The 23893-nt window shown below is 42.4% G+C and overlaps 1 protein-coding gene across 3 annotated transcripts in view; it reads left to right on the forward strand.

Moving 5' to 3' along the window:
* Positions 1-23893, forward strand: part of GRIK2 (glutamate ionotropic receptor kainate type subunit 2) — a 581525-nt gene that overhangs the window by 289822 nt on the left and 267810 nt on the right. For all 3 annotated transcript variants that reach the window (XM_070733273.1, XM_070733274.1, XM_070733275.1), the window contains exon 6: positions 651-824. In XM_070733273.1, the coding sequence (XP_070589374.1) occupies positions 651-824 (174 nt within the window). The remainder of the gene's footprint in view (positions 1-650; positions 825-23893) is intronic.

Here is a 23893-nt window from a genome sequence, read left to right on the forward strand (position 1 = left end):
CTTTCCTTGCACTAATTCTCCATAGCAGAGATCTTTCAGAATCTGACATCAGACATTCTCATGAGATGCCCAAGCCAGCGTAGATGTCACCATTTCAATAATGTATACATGTGAGAAATTCCAGCATGTTCCAAGACTGCTGAAACCTTGTCCTGCAAGGTGATGCCAAAGATAGTGTATATGGAAGATGTTCAACTGAAGTAAACAAGTAACACATCAGTTTGTTTGGCTTAGGAACTTCCTTTTGTTTTCTAACATACACATTACAAACAAAACACTGTAAAAAGATTAATTAGAGCAGAATTATTGCACAATCTTTGGGTAATGAATACTTATGGGTTGTTCACAAACAGCAAAGGTTTTGGCTCAGTAACTTTCTTTGACAATCTATAAATGCTCATGTTAATAGCTATGAGTTTTGTTATGATTTAGTGCACACTTGCAAACATCCTACAAGTATCATACATTTTCATTGGGCATTATTATCAAATAATTTAATTCCCAGCTGTATTGATATCACATATGGTTGTCAAATGCTTCAGATGGTTAGCTGTATTGTTTTGTTATCATTGTTACGCATGAGAGGAGAAAAATATTTGTAAATGGAGAGACTATGTGTGTATCTAAAAATATTTTCTCCTTTTCTTTAGGACCTCTTTGCTCTTGATGTGGAGCCTTATCGGTATAGTGGAGTAAACATGACTGGTTTCAGGATTCTAAATACAGAAAATACCCAGGTGGTGTCCATAATTGAAAAGTGGTCTATGGAACGGTTGCAAGCTCCTCCAAAACCAGATTCAGGTTTGCTGGATGGATTTATGACGGTATGAACACCAATTAACCTACACTTGTCAAATATTTGATATGATTTCATATTTTCCTCTTGTGCATCTTGGATTCTCACTTAAATAGAAGTTCTTCTTTATGTCTCAGTTTTGGATTTTATCTGTTTCTGGAAAGTAAAGTATAACAGTCCACATTAATATTCCAACAAATGACTTGAACAGCTTGGTGAGATTATGTACCTGGCCGAATCATATACCCCAGCCATACATTATAAATGTTTGGAACAATCATGCTAATGCTAAAACAAACTACCCATATATTAAAAGGATCTCTATATTAAAGCTTCTGGTTTGAGGTTGTTTTGATAAACTACTGGCCTTCCCTTTTCTAGTGTTATTCAGCCATGATGGAATAGCCAATGATTATTATTCTTGTGAATCATATATTGTTATGCATAAGATAGATACCTATAAGGTTTTTCTAAATCAATCAATCAATCAATCAATCAAAGCAATCAACATTTTCCTATACCCACAGAAACAATACAGTGCATGTAACAGCTCTATAGGACAGCTAGAAAGAAAACTGTGTGGCCGAATACATTTATATTGCAATTCCTGAGTTGATGTGAAGCCTAAATGCTAAAATAAGATAGTCAGTGAGCACGCCCTGGGCAACTCATACATGCATACATGCATGCATACACACATAAATACATGCATGCATGCATGCATGCATGCATACACACATACATACATGTGTGTATTGATGCCCTTTCATCCATTGTGGAGCAGGAATCAGGTGTGGCTCAGTGCAAACAAAGAGAAAGTACAGACAAAGAGTCCAATTCTGTCTTGATAAGGGGACACACTTATTCAGCTGAAGAAAGAAAGGTCTTCCCATGAAAGAATCCTGAATGTAGTTTGAAAAAAGTCTATATATATTTCTTATTTTTACTTAGCTGCATAAGAGTAAGTCAACATGCAGTAGATAAGGTATAAAATTTATATACATATTCATATATACCTTCTGTGGTTATGATCATACTGCATGTTTCTTATGGAACTTTCCAACAACCCTAAAGGCCAGGTAAGGCCTGAATTTTAATTCTGTCATTTCAACCCTTTCACCAATTGTCATAATTATCAGAATCCTGATCAATACCATATCCTCTTTCTGAGAATTTCAGCCACCACAAACTTTACTGTATTCTTTTATTTTTGTGCTGAGATTTTTTATAATTAAGCCTTTGTGTTTGCAAAAAGAGCCAAGGAAGATTCCGAATTTGCTTAGTGCTGGACCACTTCAATTTTTAAAAAATATATACAATGTGATCATAGTGCTGAGACATCTCACATTCTCTTTTTTCATAATGTTACAAGACAACAGGAATCTCATTGAACTTCCCTGTGCCTGGAAAAGAAAGACCCATTATTGGTAGTGGTAATACAACCATTTGTCACTATATAAGTCAAGGAGCTAGCCGTTCCAGGGGAAGGAGAGATCTCTGCTTAACAGCGATCCCTTGTTCCGGCTCCGTGAGCTCAATCCAGGGCACTGGTGCCAAATGTAATTCTGGCCCTGGGCTCAGGCTGCTGCTACTCAATGCTAGGTCGCTGGTAAATAAAGCTCTTCTCATCCGGGATTTGATCCTGGATGAGGAGGCCGACCTGGCATGTGTGACTGAGATCTGACTGGGCCCGGAGGGAGGAGTTCCTCTCTCTGAAATTTGCCCAGCCGGGTTTCAGATTTGGCATCAGCCTCGACCCCAGGGAAGAGGAGGAGGAGTGGCTATTATAGCCAGGGAGAGCCTTTGCTTGTGTAGACTTGTTGCTTTAGAGATTGTGGGTTGTGAGTCCCTCCTGGTGTACTGTTGTTACAATGTCTTCAGGAGAAATATAGTTGATACTATAAATGTACATTTATGAATGCTTATCTAGGCGCTGTTCGCATGCAGGCATATGAATGTATGTGTATGTATGTATGTATGTATGTATGTATGTATGTATGTATCAGGTGTGGCTTCTAACTTACTCTGCCACCAGTTTGCTTCTTCCCATGCCATGTGGCCGCACCATGCAGGTGTGTGCATGCCCAGTGCCAAAACCCCATCTTCTGCGCATACACAGTACCAAAACCCCAGGTTCTGCACATGTACAGAAACAAACAAACAAAAAAAGATGGCAGTGCCTATGGCATTGTCTAAAGAGCCAGTATGGGGATGTGGCCAGCTGGTCATCACTTCCGTTCCAGCGAGCGGGGGGAAATTCCTGCTACTGGTTCTATAGAACTGGTCCAAACTGATAATAACCCACCTCTGGTATGTATGCATGTATGTATGCATGAACGTGTTAGAAATTGATTAGTAAATTCAGATTCAGGTTCCTACTTCCTGTGATTCCTTCAAGTTCCTATGCTTTGGGCATAACCTACCCCACGGTATTGTGGTGGGATTAAAATAAAGGTGACTCCATGTCAGCTATCTTTGAAGATTTAGAGAAAATATGTTCATGTAAATGCATAAATAAATATATGGTTCCAGAACACATGAAATAAACACTAGCTACTTTTTTAAAAAAGTCAAATTCAAGTTCAGTTCTGCTCTTGGCTATTTATATTTTATATGTAATTTCTTATCCAAATAACTTCTCAGTTGGTTAAAGAAAAGTGTTGGGACTTGGTTGTATGACTGCTGAACCGTTTGTGAAAGACAATATTTCCATTTCAGGCACATCTTCAGTTGGCTGAAAACTTTAAATTTCAGATTCTTGAATCTGTAGAAAAGATAAGTACAACAAGAACAATGTTTTATTATAATCCCAGGCTAGATAATACCACACAAAATACACACACCTAATTTTTTTTTAAAGGCTAAAAAGTAATCATAAAATGCAAATAAAATTTTAGCAATATAATTAATATGTTAATAATAACATAAATACCAGCAGCAATTGCCAAGAGTAGCACTAATTTTTAGCTAACGTTGGGACAAATACAATAGTGGCATAAAATTAGAAAGCCAAAAGATCAAGAATTCTGGTCAGGTGGCAATAAAGATAAGTACTGTATTTTCTATCACAAAATGGGATTGATGTATGTCTTTGAAGACTCCCTGTTAACAGAGCAAGGAAGGACTCCTGAGCTCCTAATGTCAGCTCTTCTCCTCTGACTATATCTTGCAATCCACAGAGCAATATAATTGTAAAATGGTCTGCCTCACAGAAAATTGAGAGAGAAAAAAATGCTGCGATGCAACATTAAAACTTCATAAATGTGAAAGAAAACCAAAACGGTCACAATTCTATCTTTAGATTATTTGCTCAGTAGGTTTCAGAAAGGACATTTAGGAACTCCTAATGTGTTTTGTAAATGGAATTATTCATTGCCCTATCAAAGGTCAGCCTTTTACTGTCTATCACTGAATGGTATCTATTGCAACTATACTGTCACTCCAAGCATTGTTTATGTAAAATAAATTCAGAACAATTTTTGTAAATATAAATTATTTTTACTGTCTGCATCTACTTAATCCGATATCAAGAAAGTTGTTTCAATTTCCTATCCCCTGGGAAACTGATTTATCTTAATGATACAAGTGGCTGATTATTTGGGAAAAAAACCTTCACATTATCATAAAAACCCATTTAATGGGTGTGCATCTAACTAGTGCCAATTAGTTAAATGCCACACAGCCAGGTGTTTGTTGGTATAAAATTGTGACTTCTGGACACATGGAAAGAAACCAACTCAAACGTACATCTGATTCTTTTTTAATGAACAGTTCAGCTGCCTCACTCAAGAAAGAAGAGCTTTTAATGGGAGAGTCAATTTTCATTAAAGATGGACAATAATGTGCTTCAAAAATGTTACATGATGTATTTAACACCTGGTCAGAAATGGAGGCTGTAATTACCACTGTGATTTCCTTCCCTGTTATTGGTTATTTTTGCCTTAAAATCTGATTGTGTTATATAAAAATGAAGCCAGAGCTGAAGTTTTGAATACATTATTTTTTTCTTTCTCTCTTTCTCTCTCTCTACCTGTGATCAATTGAAATGGGTGTTATATATCGAGAGACTCTCAAACTTGTTCCCATCTGATAGAATAGAGTAGAGTAGAGTACAGTAGAGTAGAGTAGAGTAGGGTACAGTAGAATAGAATAGAATAGAATAGAATAGAATTATTTATTGGCCAAGTGTGATTGGACACACAAGGAATTTGTCTTTGGTGCATATGCTCTGAGTGTTCATAATATGTGTTTGGTGGCTCTCAATATTTTCTCCTTTATGTAGGGAGCTAGATCCAAAAATTATCTATTCACAAAAATGGCTTTCTGTCTGCATATCATTTTGTCAGAATTTTATGTGTCCTGCTCAGAATCATGCAGTGAATAAAGTTTTTCAATGACCAAGCCAACAATTTTAACAATGGCATCTGAGGTGGGCTTCTCATAATTTAACAACCAGTTCACCCAGAATTGAAAAATGTGAGCACGCACACATGATCAATTCACTCGCACATGTGCTTGCCCATATGCACACAAAACATGGCAGTTTGCTTGTGAATGCCATCAGCACATGTGCACAGCATCAACAAACATGGCAATTCACTCACGTACTAATCTGCAGATGTGTGTGGAGTCAAAAAACACAGCGAGATAGGACGGGATTGTGCCTGGGCAGGTGCACAGGATGACTCACAGGTTGCTATTACCAGTTTGCCTGATGTGGTCCAAACCAGCTGAATCCCACCTCTGAATTGTATGTTAGAAAGAAAACACTTAGGAAATAGCTTGCCTTTCAGCATAAAGAGTATAAAATGAACTATCATATGTAAATAGTTTTGGGATATGTCTGTTAAAAAGTGAGACTTAACTTCACATTTTCAGGTTTTTGGACATTCTTTCGATTATTAGATTTTCCTTTTTTGTTGTTGTTGTTGTTATTGTTGTTGTTGCTATTCGTCCTAAAACACTTACTAGTAAACCATAATTAATCTACAAATCACAATCTGAATTATTCTTAGGATAGGGATTTTTGGTTTTTGGAAAGTTACATATATTTTAGGTATCTTCTCCCTTCCCTTTCCCTATCATCTAGCATAAGAATGGTATTTCCCCCCAGAGGCTTGTTAGGTATAGACATTTATTCCCGGCAATACTGTATTTCTTAGTACTTACAAAAAAATAATAATCTATTTTGCTAAACAATAACGTGTATCCATTAAAACCATAATTTCTGCTCATTGTAAATTTGTTAAGTAATTACCATCATAGTATTTAAGGCAGTCAAAAAAGCTTAATAACATTTGAATCTACATTCAAAGCTACTTCAAATTGTGTTCATCAAGAAAGATGTTCCACATTTTGGAATAAATGGTGTTGTAAAAGCAAACACTGTATATTAGAAAATAAAATAAAAGGAATGTTCTATTGATCTTCCATTCTAACATTGTTCAGCCTGCAAAATACCTTGTGTTAACAATGATATTCAGCTACTACTAGATATTCAGTAAATGTTACAATAGGGCATTAAAATAGGGGAAATCTGATTTATATCAGTAAAAAATGAAACTAGATAACTATATCTGATAATAGGTAAAAGTAATGAGCAAGAAAAGCTAAATTAATGAGTCTTCAGAGCCTGAGGGGTCATCTTAATTACATATACTTAGCTGTAACTTGCAGTAAACTGTACTTTGAAAGATTAATATGAGAGCAATTGGTGCAATTAAGTTGTTTGATATTTCTGAGAGTCTGAGACCTACATTTACATTTTTTCCCCCTGCATAATATACCCAGTGACCTATACTGTATACCGGGGTGGGTTCTGGATTCTTTTGTTGCCAATTTGTGCACAATAATTAAAAAAATAGCTTCTGTGCATGCACAGAAGCAAAAATTAGCTTCTGCACATAAACAGAATCCAAGATGGCTGCACTCACAGAGACACTGACAGAACTGGATCTGTGACATCATCACTGAACTACTAATGGTTCTAAAGAACTAGTTAAAACCAGTAGGAACCCACCTCTGCTGTGTACCTGTCGGTGTTGGATAAGAATATAAGTTTTATTTATTACCTCAATCTCTTAAAAAAGGATAAAATCAATTGCATGTCATTCTTTAAAGTATCTTTTTAGAAAGTTTTATTAATAGGGGAACTGGAAAATTAGCTTCACCAGCCTGTGCTTAGTCTAACTGCAGTCAATGATAGAGGGTAGAAACGATGGAATCTGTGGTGACTTGAGGATTGTTTTTAATATTTAAAATATTTGTAGTTAGAACCTGCGAAGTGTTCTGAACTTGGAACAAGAGATCAGGTTTCTGAACAAAACATGAGCTATTCTTCTACGTCTTGAGATGTTTGAAAAGATAAATTTGGACTTCCAGCTTTTCAAGTCTGTTATGTTTTTTTTTCATACTGCCACTAGCTACTGTGAAAGCAAAGTAGGCAGCTGTGTTGCATTCATATTTGATTCTTAGATAAATTAGTGATCTGAGAGACTAATTATACAAGTACAGTATTAGTCATTTTGAAAAATAAACAACCCTATTTCCTCTTATGTTAGAGAGACAGGATTACAAGTTGTTGTTACATGATCATAAAGACAATGAGAATATATGTTAAATGTAATTTAACGCTGTTGACAAAAATCCATGCCTAACTTCATTTAATTGATAGACATAATGACACATGCTTAACTTTCCTTAAAACATGCTAAGTAACCACAGATGAATTTATTCAGTGTCTTGTCATTTGCATCCCTTTGTTGCATTGTTTGGCAATGCCCTTTTTTCAATCACCATTTTTGTGAAATCAGGTTGTCCTATTAAGTACTTGATTATTATTTTTTTAGTTACTTATGGTTTGAATGTCAGGTACCTTGAACTGATATACATATGAGATCAAGAAAAAAGAGTTGTTTGATAAAGCAGCAGAAAGTAAAGCAGTATCAGGAGGGAAGTTTATCTGTCAGAATTCCAGCTATCTGGTTTATTAGACTTTTGCTTCTACTTAATTGCTCCACTGGGAATTTTATTCAGTAACAGCTATGCAGCTAGTTCTGTCCTTAGATTTAGCAAAGAGTCTTTTAGGTAAGTTGTCTACTAGTGGGAAAGCATTACACCTAGGTCCCTGCTGCTTTTGTTGGGCTACCTCCTGCTAGAATGCTTGACATTGTTCTGAACTGCTTGACAATCAGATTATCGTAACATTTATCTTTCCTCGGTGGAGCCACCAAAAAAATCAGAATACCGCATTTGTTGCTTTCTGATGTTATAGCAACATAAAAATGTCTAATGTGATGTCTATTAGAATATTAGAATATCTAATGTGAGCTCCCCTTACTTGTCCCAGCTTCTGCAATTCGGAAGCATGTCAAAATGCAAGTAGAAAAATAGGGACCACCTTTGATGGGAAGATAACAGCATTCCATGCATCTTTGGCATTTAGTCATGCTGGCCACATGACCACAGAGATGTCTTTCGACAGCGTGGCTCTTCACCTTTGAAACAGAGATCAGCACTGCCCCCTAGAGTTGGGAATGTTTAGCACATATGTGCAAGGGGAACCTTTACCTTTAATGTCATACAAATTATTTTGGGAGAAAAAATATACCTATCCTTTATAGTACATTTGAAATGAAAATACAGTGATCCCCCGCTCGTTGCGAGGGTTCCGTTCCAGGACCCCCCGCAACGAGCGGGTTTTCGCGAAGTAGCGCTGCGGAAGTAAAAACACCATCTGCGCATGTGCAGATGATGTTTTTAACTTCCGCAGCGCTAGCGAGGAGCCGAAGATTGGGGGCGGCGGGGCTGTTTTAAAACGCCGACGACGACATGGGGGGCTCGCTAGCACCCCCCGAACCCCCAACCCAGGTTTGGGGGGGTGCTAGCGAGCCCCCCATGTCGGCGGGGACCTTTTAAAACACCTGCGCGGCTTTCCAATGAGTCCCGAAGACACGTCTTCGGGACTCATTGGAAAGCTCCGATCGTTTTAAAACAGTTGCGCCGTTCTCCGCTGACTCCTAAAGCGGGGTGCGAAATGACTTGGAGGAATGGGAAGCTGAAACCGGCCGATTTGGACTTCCCATTCCTCCAAGTCACTTCGCCGCTCGTGTCCTAGCTAAACCGGGCAGCAGGAGACAGGCTTTGAGTTTTGGCTGCGGGGCGAGGGAGTTAGGAAAGTCCTACTTCTCCCCCCGCAGCCAAAAACTCAAAGCCTGTCTCCTGCTGCCCGGTTTAGCCAGGACACGAGCGGCGAAATGACTTGGAGGAATGTGAAGCTGAAACCGGCCGGTTTCAGCTTCCCATTCCTCCAAGTCATTTCGCACCCCGCTTTAGGGCGACAGGCGGTGGGCTGGGAGCCGCAGGCGAAAGGAGCTCGGGCATTGTTCTCCGGACCCCGCCCGCTCAGCCCCGCGGCGGCCCTTTCCCTCTCCAGGCTGCGGGCGGGGTCCGGAGAACAATGCCCGAGCTCCTTTCGCCTGCGGCTCCCAGCCCACCGCCTGTCGCCCGGTTTAGCCAGGACACGAGCGGCGAAATGACTTGGAGGAATGTGAAGCTGAAACCGGCCGGTTTCAGCTTCACATTCCTCCAAGTCATTTCGCCGCTCGTGTCCTGGCTAAACCGGGCAGCAGGAGACAGGCGGTGGTCCGGGGGGCGCTGTCTCTTGGCGCTTTCGAGCCGAGTCCGGGAGCGAACTCGCTCCCGGACTCGGCTCGAAAGCGCCGAGAGACAGCATGGACAGGCCCGTTCCTTGGCGCTGTCTCTCGGCGCTTTCGAGCCGAGTCCGGGAGCGAACTCGCTCCCGGACTCGGCTCGAAAACGCCGAGAGACAGCGTGGACAGGCCCGTTCCTTGGCGCTGTCTCTCGGCGCTTTCGAGCCGAGTCCGGGAGCGAACTCGCTCCCGGACTCGGCTCGAAAGCGCCGAGAGACAGCGTGGACAGGCCCGTTCCTTGGCGCTGTCTCTCGGCGCTTTCGAGCCGAGTCCGGGAGCGAACTCGCTCCCGGACTCGGCTCGAAAGCGCCGAGAGACAGCGTGGACAGGCCCGTTCCTTGGCGCTGTCTCTCGGCGCTTTCGAGCCGAGTCCGGGAGCGAACTCGCTCCCGGACTCGGCTCGAAAGCGCCGAGAGACAGCGTGGACAGGCCCGTTCCTTGGCGCTGTCTCTCGGCGCTTTCGAGCCGAGTCCGGGAGCGAACTCGCTCCCGGACTCGGCTCGAAAGCGCCGAGAGACAGCGGGACAGGCCCGTTCCTTGGCGTTGTCTCTCGGCGCTTTCGAGCCGAGTCCGGGAGCGAACTCGCTCCCAGACTCGGCTCGAAAGCGCCGAGAGACAGCATGGACAGGCCGTTCCTTGGCGCTGTCTCTCGGCGCTTTCGAGCTGAGTCCGGGAGCGAATTCGCTTCAGGACTCAGCTCGAAAGTGGCGAGAATGAGCGGCGTGGGCGGGCGAAGGGCGGGCGGCAGCGAGGAGTTTGCGTGGGCGGTGGGGAAACTCCTCGCTGACGCCAGCAAGAGGGGGAAGACCCAGGAAAGCCACCCAGCAGCTGATCTCCCGGTTGCCATCTACGCATGCGTGCCCATAGAAAAAACGCACGCATGCGTAGATGGTATTTTGACTTCCGGGTTGAAAAATCGTGAAGTACCCTGTTCGCAATGGTTGGGGACGCAATAAACGGGGGATCACTGTACTGGATTAACTGGAAATACTGGATTAACTGTAACACAGCAAAATTTGCAATGAATCCATGCCATAAATTCATAAGAATTAATATGCCATAAATGTCATTTTGTTGATAATACTTGTATCTGCTTTGAGTTGAAAGCCAGATGTTTGTAATTTAATTATGTGACAGGCCACAACTTGGAAAGTTACCTAGGAAATGCTTGAGTTTCTGGATCTTAAGCAAGTACATAGCATACTTAGTGATATTCACTCTGCCATGTATGGATTATGTAGGACTCTGCCCTATTGAGTCAAGTGGCCAGAGAGGAGACAAGTCTTGCGAGATTGATGTCAACTTTGCAAAATAGTCTAGACAAGATGCACAGCCAGTTGAACTAACTCTAATTTATTCTAAGGTGACATTTCTCCTCTATTGCCATTAGAGCCCACAAAACTAGAGAGAGTCTGTCTGAGATGTTTGTCATGCTCAAATTCCTTCTGCAGGCTCAACTCCTGCTGTTCTGACAATTCTCCATAATGGGTGGAACTATCATCCAGGATGGGTTGACCTCGTCCAATCAAACGAGGACTGAGTCTGTTAATTTTAATTTAAGTATTCTGCCTTGTATGGAGTTCCCCAGTTATGATTCAATCCTCAGATTGGGCGGATGTGGTAAATTCATTCTGAGTGACAGTTGGATTCTTGAGTGACATCTGAGATTGTAAATTATCAGGCTCTCCTGTCATCTTAGAGCAGACCTCATTGTGGTAGAGCTTCATCTCTGTCTGCAGTGCTTTCTTTTGTCTCAAAATCAAATCCATTCCCACATACCTTTACATCGTAGATTCTTTACAGATAGATTCTGTCTGTGGAGTACAAGAATCCAGAAAATACTTGCTCTCTGTTTCACCTATCAAGAGCATGTGGTTAAGTGTTCTGAGAGTTCTCCTCTTCTAGAATTGCCCAAGGAGAAGGTAGATCCCACTCTCATCTCTTCTAGCAGTCTATCACAATCTGGCTTTTCTGGGACTGAATTAGTGTGAAAACGTTGAGTGCCAGAATTGATGTAAATTACTTATTATTATTCCTGTTTGGTTTTATTGCGCATGCTCATTTAGCTTGCTTCCAGTTTGGCCTGGTTCTGTAAACTGATGGTGCTGGTGGTGGGAGGCTTCACCAACCTACCTGGGACGCTCTGCCCAACCACCTGGGATCCTCTGCTCACCCACCCAGGACACTCCGCCCACCTACCTGCAATGCTTTTGCGCATACGCAGAAGCATCATGCATGCATGCGCAAGTGCACATGTGAACTGGTAGCAAATAGTTTTAGAACCCACTACTGACATATAGTATATACCAGCATAATTTAAATACTATTAAAAACAGGAAACAGAAGTGTCTTTCACCCACCTTTTCTATTGTATGGTCACTTTTGATAATAAATCAAGTATAAAATGTAGTGAAGTTTGTATGGTAAATAACCAGTAAATAAATTCACTGGGTTTTCCATTCATACTTGTACATGCAAATTGCAGGTTAAATTTGTTATAATACATATGTGCAACTAGATGATATGGCTCTCCTGTAATTTATGTTTATCAGCTGAAATACTCAGGATGTTCAAGTTTAAATGTCAAAGACAAATTCTTAGTATGTACTTACTGTTGCCAATCAGCAACAGCACACTGTGAAAGATAATCTTCTATTAGAAATTGTATACTTAAAAAAGGAGAAAAAAACCACTGAGTTTTTTTATGCAAAGCATTTATTAAAATATCTTGGATGTCATATCTCTGCCGAGGCAAGAAGTTAATGGTTCATTTGAACAGCTGATTTGCATCTGGAAGATAACAAAAAGCTTTGGCCAGCTTGGTTAATATGGATTTTTTTTTAATGCAGGACTTGAATTAAAAAGACTAGGCTCTTTTTAAATTTCCGAATAAAGGGGACACACAGACGTGTGATCTTAATTAGTGGTTGTTTGATTTGAATGTGCAAAAAGATTCCATTTAAAAGTGTTGAAGTTAAATTTGATAATATGGAATTTCTAACTGTGGTCTCAGACCTCAGAATAATTCCAAGTGTAAACAATCAGACACTTGGAATTCACAAGTAATTAATATGCCTGTATGAAAGTCTTTGAAGTGTTTGAAGACCACATGTTTATTCCCAGTTAAAATAGATGTTTGTGTGTGTACACATATGTACATACATCTATACTTCTCAATAGCATTTTGCAAAATTGTGATTTTCTTGGGAGTACGGGGAGAAGTGGTGGGTTGCTACTGGTTCAGACTGGTTCATCCAAACTGTTAGCTCTGACTCCAAGCTGAGAGTAAACCAGTTTTCTGTATTTGTGAAAGTGGGCCCACCTGCCTGCCTCAGGTTTATACTGACCATTATCTCTGCTTCCAAAGCCCAAGTGATCAGGGGTGGCATATTGAAATTCCGCTAAGCAGCTGTTTTCCATGGATCTTGCCTTGTTTGCAACGTGGAAGTTCTATTTCCTCTGAACTATGCATGCACACGCAGCACAGCACACACTCAGTGAACCAGTTGTAAAAATTGGTAGGAACCCACCACTGATGGGGAATATCTTTAATAATTAAAAATATAATTACAAAGGGGCTTTCCCTTTTAAAAAATACTTACATAAACTATCATAACTACAGTTAAATAACTGCCCTAGCCATTTAGCAGTTGTAATCCTAATTTTTTGCTTTCACACGTCTTGGGTGAGTAATATGACAATTCACCATCCCATAATATATGGCTGTTGACCACCTACTAAAGTTTTTGTGCTTTGGGAGCAATATGGAATCATACAATATCGATGACTTGTTTGCCAAGAATGTTCTCTGTTTCGTTATAGAACAAAAGGAAATTTAATATTTCAGGAAACAAATTATAAAAATAGAAAGATTGATGGTATCTAGTAAATGGAATGGTCACCATCGGACAACTAAATTCTTCAAGTTTTTGCTGTCTGCTAAAGCAGCCTCTTTCACACACACATACACACACAAATACTCACTATCAAAAAGCCTTATTTTATTTCAAGTTTCAAGTTTTATTGGATTTATATGCCGCCCCTCTCCGGAAACTCAGGGCAGCTAACAACAATCATAAACAATGTACAATAAAATCCAATACTAAAAGCAAATTTAAAACCCCTTAATATATAAAAACCAAACATACATACAAGCATACCATATATACAGTTGTGACAGCCTAGGGGGAGAAAGAGTCTTAATTCCCCCATGCCTGGCAGCAGAGGTGGGTTTTAAGTAGCTTACGAAAGGCAAGGAGGGTGGGGGCAATTCTGATCTCTGGGGGGAGTTGGTTCCAGAGGGTCGCAGCCGCCACAGAGAAGGCTCTTCCCCTGGGTCCCGCCAAGTGGCATTGTTTAGTTCAGTGTTTCCCAACCTTTTTTGAGCCGCGGCACATTATTCATATTTTCAAAATCCTGGGGAACACTGAAAGGGGGGGGGGGGCGGGGGGGCGGGCTAAAGAAAAGTTTGGACAAAAAAACCCTCTCTCTTCCTCCCTTTCGCTCTATTTCTCCCTCTTTCTCTCTTTTCCTTCCTTCCCTTCTTTCTCTCTCTCCATCCCTCTTTCTTTCTTTCTTCCTCTTTTTTGCTCTCTTTCTCTCTCCCTCCTTCCCTTCCTCTATGTCTTTCTCTCTCCCTTGCTCTCTCTCTCTCTGTCTCTCTTGCTATCTCTTTCTTGCTTTTTTCTCTCTCTCTTGCTTTCTCTCTCTCTTTCACTGTCTTGCTATATGTCTCTTTCTTTCTCTTTGCCTCTCTTGCTATCTCTCTTTCTTGCTCTCTCTTTCTCTCTCTCTGTCTCTCTTGCTATGTCTCTTTCTTTCTCTTTCTCTTTCTCTCTCTCTCTGTGCCTCTCTTGCTAAGTCTCTCTTTTTCTCTTGCTATGTCTCTCTTTCTTTTTCTCTCTCTCTGCCTCTCTTGCTATGTCTCTCTTTCTCTCTCTCTTTCTCTATCTCTCTTTCTCTGCCTCTCTTTCTTGCTCTGTCTCTCTCTGCCTCTCTTGCTATGTCTCTCTTTCTCTCTCTCTCTGCCTCTCTTATATGTCTCTCTTTCTTTCTCTCTCTCTCTCAGCTGACTGCAAGCGGGAGCCCTGACGGCGGCAGCTGGACGTGCTGCTGGACACCGTATATGCCAGGCCCGCAGCGCCAGCATGTACGACGTCCAGCAGCACATCCAACTGCCACCGTCAGGGCTCCCGCTTGCAGTCAGCTGAGAGAGAGAGAGAGAGAGCGCTCCCTCTCGCCGCCGCCATCTCCCCGCGACTGCCTGCGGCCGCTGTGGCCACCCCCCCCACTCCCATCGCCAGTGCCCTCCCGCCGGGCCACAAAGGACACTTGCCGTCGACGCCAGAGAAGCTCCAGTTGGGCGGGGCGCTGCCGTTACTTCCGTTCTGGGGCTCCCGCTCGCAGCTGTCAACCGGCTCCTGCTCGATGCCGCGGTTTTCGGCGCTCTCCTGCTGGGCCCCAAAGAAGAAAGGTGGGAAAAAGGCGCAAAGAATGGAGCTCTCCTTCTTCCTGCCTTCCTTCTTTGGGGCCCAGCAGGAGAGCACCGAAAACCGCGGCATCGAGCAGGAGCTGGGGACAGCTGTGAGCGGGAGCCCCAGGACGGAAGTACCGGCAGCGCCCCGCCCAGCTGGAGCTTGGCGGCACACCTGGCCATGTCTCGCGGCACACTAGTGTGCCGCGGCACACCGGTTGGGAAATGCTGGTTTAGTTGACGGGACCCAGAGAAGACCCACTCTGTGGGACCTAACTGGCCGCTGGGATTCGTGCGGCAGAAGGCGGTCCCTGAGGTAATCTGCATTTCTTCATGAATTTATATTTACTTATTCTTATTGTGGACAAAACTTGTATCTAAAAATCATAAATTATCACATTGACTTTATCTTTGCCAAATAATTCATGATAGGGAAGTTATAATTCTGCTTGGTCTGATGGAAGAGGCATAAAGCTAGTAAAACACGAGAAGGATATTATTTACATATTAAGCCACTTTCTCCACCTTTCATACTGCGTTACTGGAAAGCCTGTATGGCACTTTTTTAGACAAGTTCCAAACTTTCCACCACTTCACTGTATTTGTGGAAAAAATTAAGCTTTTTTTTCAGTCCTTATAGTAAACTGGGACTGTGCTTTGCTTTCTTCATTTCCTCCTTCATATTAACAGCATGGGAAAGGAATCCATGGCTTGAGAAAATAAAACAAATTAGCCAAAATATGCATTACTTAAAAGGCCTATAGACATGTAAAATATATTATTTACTTATTTTATTTGATCACTTAGGAAAATATGAAAAAAAAAGTGTGGAGCGGGGAGAAATACCTCAGCGTAGATAAGAGACATTTTGTAGGCCATGATTAAATAACAAAGACTTCAACAGGCTGTAATATTGTAAGTTGAGTGGGCAGTTAGGTACATGAATGGAAGCATCATGCTGGGCTAACATACATTTTGGTTCCAATTTATTCAGAGTCAGCAATTGAACATTATGATATGAATAGCAGCATTAAATGCTGTGAAATTCCCTGCCAGAAATAAAAAATGCTAAGTCCCTTGTACTATAAAATGAGGATCCAGATTGTTGGGGGCAATATGCTGACATTTGTAAACCACTTAGCATTAAGAGAGTGCTGCAAAACGCATGGAGCAGTATATAAGTTTAAATGCTATTGCTATTAGAAAACAATTCATTGGAACGGTTTAATAGCAATAGCAAAAGTAATAGCACTTAGATTTATATTCTGCTTCACAATGCTGTACAGCTCTCTATGAGTGATTTACAGTGTCAGCATATTTACCCTAACAATCTGGGTTCTCATTTTACCAACCTCAGAAGGTTGGAAGGCTGAGTCAACCTTGAGATTCAATCTGTCAAATGGCAGGCAGCCTGCAGTCAGCAGAAGTAGCCTGCAGTGCTGTATTCTAACCTTTAAGCGACTTCCCGGTCATATGATCATCAAGCCACTCCCACCTGGTCACATGGCCGGCAAGCCACACCCACAAAATAAGCCATGCTCACAGAGTGGTAGTAAAAGTTTTGCAGCCCTTCACTGTTCCAACCCAAAAATAAATAGTAAAACTATCTATAGATCATTACCATTACCAGGACTGATATGTATTTATTTATTTATTTATTTATTTATTTATTTATTCATTCATTCGTTTGTTCGTTCATTCATTCATTCATTTATTCAATCAATTTTTTTTATGTCGCCCTTCTCCTTAGACTCAGGGTGGCTTACAACATGTTAGCAATAGCACTTTGCCCCCACAATCCGGGTCCTCATTTTACCCACCTCGGAAGGATGGAAGGATGAGTCAACCTTGAGCCAGTGATGAGATTTGACCCGCTGAACTGCAGTCAGCTTTAGTGGCCTGCAGTACTGCACTCTACTCACTTTTCCACCTCGGCTCTTTTTTTAATGACAAATTGGGGTAAAAGACAGAAACTGAAAGAAAATGTTTACCCATTTAATATTTCCATTGATTTCTCTTCTAAGGAATCACCTCAGTAGTAAAAATTTTGGTAGCCCTTCACTGAACCATGGATCATGCTCTGGCATCCCCAGAGCACAAAGGCTGGATTGGTTAGTATGGAGGATAGACTGTTACCCAAGCAGTTGATCCCCCCTCTCCATGTCTCTGAAATAATCTAATGGAATGGAGAAGGCTAATATGATTGGTTCTAGCTACTTCATAGGAGTTATCAGAATGTGGCTGTACACAGCTTCCAAGACTCTGGCTCCAGATTTTGCCTCAAAGTTTACTCCTGACACCTTTTCCAATGATGGATATAACCACAAGACAGTGGAGGCTTGCAGTCATAGTTTTCCTTCTCCTATTGGTTGACCAGGGTGTCTTTCATGTCTTGCTGTGCCCTTAGCGTACCACATCACTTGCAGAGACCACCTTTATGACCATTGGCCTATTCTAGAAGGTTTTATCTGCTCAGTCCATTGGAATTTACCTTCACTTGCTTGGGATAGACAAGTCCCTATCTCACCGAAGGTCAATGACCCAATGGCTATTCTCAGCTTCGTTTGGCCAGCCTGTCAAAGCTGTTGCCCGGGTGTGGCCATTGTGCACACTATAGCAACTCGGAGCCACAGATGAGAGCTGGGTGACAGGTGGGGACCAAAGGTGAATGAGTACCCTAAAACCTGCCCTAAATGAGCTGCCATTAAAGGACACAACAGCCCCTGCACCAGAGGTGCTACTCCTCCCTGAGTACCCCATACACCCCATTTTGTCATTAATATATATCACTAATATATCTGGAATAAAGCTCAGATACCTACTGATTCCACTTGTCTCATTATATTCATTTTATCTTACAAAAGTAGTACTTTATAATAAATTATATCAATTTTGCTTGTTTGGTTTACACACACATACACAGAGAGAGAGAGAGACCATAAAAGATGATTATCAATTGTAACATTTTCACAAGATAGACAGTTCTGTAAAATTTGAGTGTTGGTTCCATGGAAGACATTTTGCCACTGCAGTTAATATCAAAGCTTAGAATTTTAATACTAGGTTGTATGAGTGAGGAAATACACAGCTCGCATTAGAGAACCATCTTTCAGCTGTGGCGAGGGGGACATTTGCCCAGGTCCGTCTAGTGCACCAGTTGCGGCCCTATCTGGACCGGGACTCACTGCTCACAGTCACTCATGCCCTCATCACCTCAAGATTCGACTACTGTAATGCTCTCTACATGGGGCTACCTCTGAAAAGTGTTCGGAAACTTCAGATCATGCAGAATGCAGCTGCGAGAGCAATCATGGGCTTCCCTAGTTATGCCCATGTCACACCAACACTCCGCAGTCTGCATTGGTTGCCGATCAATTTCCGGTCACAATTCAAAGTGTTGGTTATGACCTATAAAGCCCTTCATGGCATCGGACCAGAATATCTCCGGGACCACCTTCTGCCGCACGAATCCCAGCGACTGATTAGGTCCCACAGAGTTGGCCTTCTCCGGGTCCCATTGACTAAACAATGTCGTCTGGCGGGTCCCAGGGGAAGGGCCTTCTCTGTGGCGGCCTCAACTCTCTGGAACCAGCTCCCCCCGGAGATTAGAACTGCCCCCACCCTCCTTGCCTTCCGTAAACTCCTTAAAACTCACCTCTGCCGTCAGGCATGGGGGAATTGAGGCATCCCCCCCCATCCCCCGGGCCTATATTATTTATGTATGGTATGTCTGTGTGTATGTCTGGTTTAATAATGGGGTTTTAAAATGTTTTTTAAATATATTAGATTTGTCATGAATTGTTTAATTGTATGCTGTGAGCCGCCCCGAGGCTACGGAGAGGGGCGACATACAAATCTAATAAATGAATGAATGAATGAATGAATGAATGAATAAAAAACAAACAAACTGTAAAATGCTCACCTGAATCTCTGTGAGTTTTAACTTTTGGGGGTTATCTATTATTATTCTTTTTCTTCCCTTCTTTGCCTCTTTTAGAACACCTTTACCTTCAGAATTGTGCTTAGGGCAGCTTTCCCATACATATGGTATATTCTGCGTACCAAAACATAAGGGAGGAAAAAGGAAACAGTGTCCTAAATAGATTTTAGAAACCGGCATTTCCTAGCTTTGCAAAACAGAATTGTTCAGCCTTGATTTTGGTGCTGAAAACAAATCAATTTGTTTACAGCAATCTGCTGTAAATATTGCTCATTGTACTGTCACAATCTTGTCAGAAGGGGCTTCTCATAGTTAATGTATCAACTCAAAACATTTTATTACACGTGATCTGCCTCACAGAGCTTGTAGAGAAACCATTTATCTTTTGAATGACTTGGAGATGATCATGCCCATCTGACTGGACAAAAATGTTATTTTAAAAATTGATGTCAGTCCATTACTAAGAGGTTCTTTATTCCAACACGACTGTTAGATAGCTTTTTTTAATAGGTTGTGTGGAATACTATAAAACATTGGGATAGCATTTATCTCAGAATACAGTATTAAAATAAAATGGCAAAGCTTACATTTTTGAAATAATTGTTGGCAGATCCCGAAGTATTTGGTTGTGTTAAATATCAGTATTAAACACTATCTGTGTTTCTTTCAATTTGTGATTTATACATTTCCTATGTTTATATACTGGCTTGCATGAACATTGTAAACATTTTTCTTACTTATAGTACATATACTTTTCAGAAGAAAGCTCTTGGCCAACTTTTTTTTTAAAAAAATAACTGTTGGGAGCGGAAGAGGAGAGGGGGAAAAAGCAGCCTGTGATAAAGATGAAAAATTTGGTAAACATTTCCTTCTTCACTCTGCCAAGGTACAAAGTAGATAAAGGCTAGAAGTTAAAATATTTGCCAAAAATAGAAATGTGATATATGTTGTCATCTTGGAAGACAAAAACAGGGTTTTATACATTGTGCTAAGTCATATTATGCTTTGAATGCTTTGGTTTAGTATGCTAACTCGTCGATTATGTTTTGTACAACATGACTGATTTAATAACCAATCAATAGTTTAGACATGTGTGATGGATTACAGTAGTGCAGTAGGTTCCCTGGAAGGAAGGAATACATTCCAAGGAGAGACAGCAGAGGCTGGAGCTGGATTCTAGAAAGACGAAGAGATTTAATATAGTAATTCCCTAGAATCTCCCAGGATATAGTCCCTCTGAGTCCATTTGGCATAAAATTACAATCAATCAATAAATAAGTATACCCACTTGGTAGTATAGGTTTTGTCTGGCAAGTTTTGTGTGAGTGTATAAATAATTTGGCTGGATTTCTTAGGTCATTCATGCTTAGCACAATGTGATTTTGGTCTATCAGCAATTTATTTTATTTATTTATTTATTCGATTTTTATGCCGCCTTTCTCCTTAGGCTCAGGGCGGCTTACAACATGTTAGCAATAGCACTTTTTTAACAGAGCTAGGCTATTGCCCCCACAATCCAGGTCCTCATTTTACCCACCTCAGAAGGATGGAAGGCTGAGTCAACCTTGAGCCGGTGATGAGATTTGAACCGCTGACCTTCAGATCTACAGGTCAGCTTCAGTGGCCTACAGTACAGCACTCTACCTGCTGCGCCACCCCGGCTCATTATTTGGCTTATTTTAGCTCAGAGGTCTTCAAACTTGGCAACTTTAATATTTGTGGACTTCAACTCCCAGAATTCTGAGAATTGAGAACCTCTGCTTTAGCTTTTCAGTAATAATATATGTCCACAATAAGTAAGGAGTCATGTTGTTTGTGAACTTCTTTCTCAAAGAATAATGTGTGGATGAGTCCCAAGTCTGGATTCCAACTACGGTATCTCCTTGGTGCTCTCTGAGCTTAGTTGCTTTCTTGCAAATATTTCATTACCCAAACTAGGTAACATTATCCATGCTCCATAATATCTCCATAATAAAATTCTATGTGGAATTCTTAGTACTCTTTGAGGTTGGTTTCATTGCCTCAGTTTTAATCATATTCTCACCACAACTGGCAGGGCAACTACATATAAATAGGCAGCAAACCTTCACACCACTGATACTGATGGTGTCACCTATTTCAGTAATGAAACTTCTTCAAGCAAACCACCATGCTTAGAGAGTGATATAAGAATTGGAGGTTTCAACCCTGAGCCTCAAATATTCTATTCTATTAGAACAAACCTTTGTGTCTGGTGCAATATGGTAGAAAGAATTCTTACTTGTGAATATATACACGGAAAATACTGACACCTTCAGTGAGATAATATTGATATCTATAGCTAATATCTGCAGTGGGAGGAAAATGATATCTTCAATGATATATTTCTTAAGGTAACCAGATCTGCTAATTTTCAGAAATGACACATGGAAGCTGATTCACTAAAGCTAGTATTTGAGCAAGTTCTAATCTCTGGGGGGAGTTGGTTCCAGAGGGCCGGGGCCACCACAGAGAAGGCTCTTCCCCTGGGGCCCGCCAAACGACATTGTTTGGTCGATGGGACCCGGAGAAGGCCAACTCTATGGGACCTTATCGGCCACCGGGATTCGTGCGGTAGAAGGCGGTTCCAGATGTATTCTGGCCCAATGCCATGTAGGGCTTTAAAAGTCATTACCAACACTTTGAATTGTGACCAGAAACCGATCGGCAGCCAGTGCAGGCCGCGGAGTGTTGCAGAAACGTGGGTGAATCTACCTGTCTTCTTGGTTCTTTCTATCAAACCATGCCATCTAGAGAGACCTTGGACCAATGCCTTCTCAATGGAAGCTCTTTCCTGTGAAATCACAATCTCCCAGAAATTCAGTTGGCCTCAACTTTGTTAGCCTTTCATAAGTCAGGAGTTAGGTGATCTTTGCTGTTGTGTGCGTCTATTTCTTTTTGCAGAAGAGACGGAGTAATGACACGGACACAAGAGCTGGATTTAAAACTGGGTCATTTTTATTAAAATAAATTAGCATAATTTATTCAACTAAATTAGCATAAATTAACATATTTAAATATGACCCAAACAATGGACCTGCAGGGTCAAACAATTGCTTCCGGGGCGGAAATGACGTAGCAATCAACATTCCTGGGCAACTATGGGCGTAGCTCGATGCTAGTCCAGGTGAGGGACCACTCCCTCACCTGAGACCCTGCCATGCACTTGCATGAGGGGGGTCCCGCCGGCTAACCCCTACCCGGGGGCTTCAAGGTGCGGGACCCAAAGACAGGTTCCCCACAACTGCTCAGGTAGCACCCCACCATGAGCTTGGAGAGAACCTGTCAATCATCCCCAAAGATGCCCAAGGGAGAACGCACAGTTGCTAAACCACCACCCAGTTTTCCGCCCCTAACCTGCCTACCCAAATGACCAAAGGTAAGCCAATTAGCCTAAAAAGGTGCAAGCACCCCCTAACCGCTTATCCCTTTCCCCAGTGTGGAATGGGCGAAAAACGGCCCAGCTAAAAGGCCAAACCGCAAAAAATTCCCATTCGGCCCCCTAGGGCGACCCATAATAGCACACTGCAAACATAGGGAGGGCGGGCGGGTGTCTGCTCTTCTGACGTGGCCCGGGCGAACAGGCCGAACCTGGGCCTGCACGCCCTTTTATAGGGCTGGCAAGCCCCGCCCGGCCACGTCAGCAATCAGGCCACCCTGGCCTGACTCTCGGCCGAAGCCTCGCAATCTCACGAGACTTCAGCCGAGATCCAAGATGGCAGCGGCCATGTGTCCGTGTCGTCCCGACCCTCCTGCAAAAGGCACCTGCCGGTAAGTCTGCTGGTGCTATTGCAGAAGAGACGGAGTAATGACACGGAAACAAGAGCTGGATTTAAAACTGGGTCATTTTTATTAAAATAAATTAGCATAATTTATTCAACTAAATTAGCATAAATTAACATATTTAAATATGACCCAAACAATGGACCTGCAGGGTCAAACAATTGCTTCCGGGGCGGAAATGACGTAGCAATCAACATTCCTGGGCAACTATGGGCGTAGCTCGATGCTAGTCCAGGTGAGGGACCACTCCCTCACCTGAGACCCTGCCATGCACTTGCATGAGGGGGGTCCCGCCGGCTAACCCCTACCAGGGGGCTTCAAGGTGCGGGACCCAAAGACAGGTTCCCCACAACTGCTCAGGTAGCACCCCACCATGAGCTTGGAGAGAACCTGTCAATCATCCCCAAAGATGCCCAAGGGAGAACGCGCAGTTGCTAAACCACCACCCAGTTTTCCGCCCCTAACCTGCCTACCCAAATGACCAAAGGTAAGCCAATTAGCCTAAAAAGGTGCAAGCACCCCCTAACCGCTTATCCCCTTCCCCAGTGTGGAATGGGCGAAAAAACGGCCCAGCTAAAAGGCCAAACCGCAAAAAATTCCCATTCGGCCCCCTAGGGCGACCCATAATAGCACACTGCAAACATAGGGAGGGAGGGCGGGTGTCTGCTCTTCTGACGTGGCCCGGGCGAACGGGCCGAACCTGGGCCTGCACGCCCTTTTATAGGGCTGGCAAGCCCCGCCCGGCCACGTCAGCAATCAGGCCACCCTGGCCTGACTCTCGGCCGAAGCCTCGCAATCTCGCGAGACTTCAGCCGAGATCCAAGATGGTGGCGGCCATGTGTCCGTGTCGTCCCGACCCTCCTGCAAAAGGCACCTGCCGGTAAGTCTGCTGGTGCTATTGCAGAAGAGACGGAGTAATGACAGGGAAACAAGAGCTGGATTTAAAACTGGGTCATTTTTATTAAAATAAATTAGCATAATTTATTCAACTAAATTAGCATAAATTAACATATTTAAATATGACCCAAACAATGGACCTGCAGGGTCAAACAATTGCTTCCGGGGCGGAAATGACGTAGCAATCAACACCAAGCGATCCCCGTGAGGATCTCGACCACACTCCTTGCGTGGAGGGCCGCACAGTGCGAAGCCACCGCAGGATTCGCGAGCCT

Source organism: Erythrolamprus reginae, chromosome 1 (assembly GCF_031021105.1).
Source record: "Erythrolamprus reginae isolate rEryReg1 chromosome 1, rEryReg1.hap1, whole genome shotgun sequence".
Taxonomy (NCBI): domain Eukaryota; kingdom Metazoa; phylum Chordata; class Lepidosauria; order Squamata; family Dipsadidae; genus Erythrolamprus; species Erythrolamprus reginae.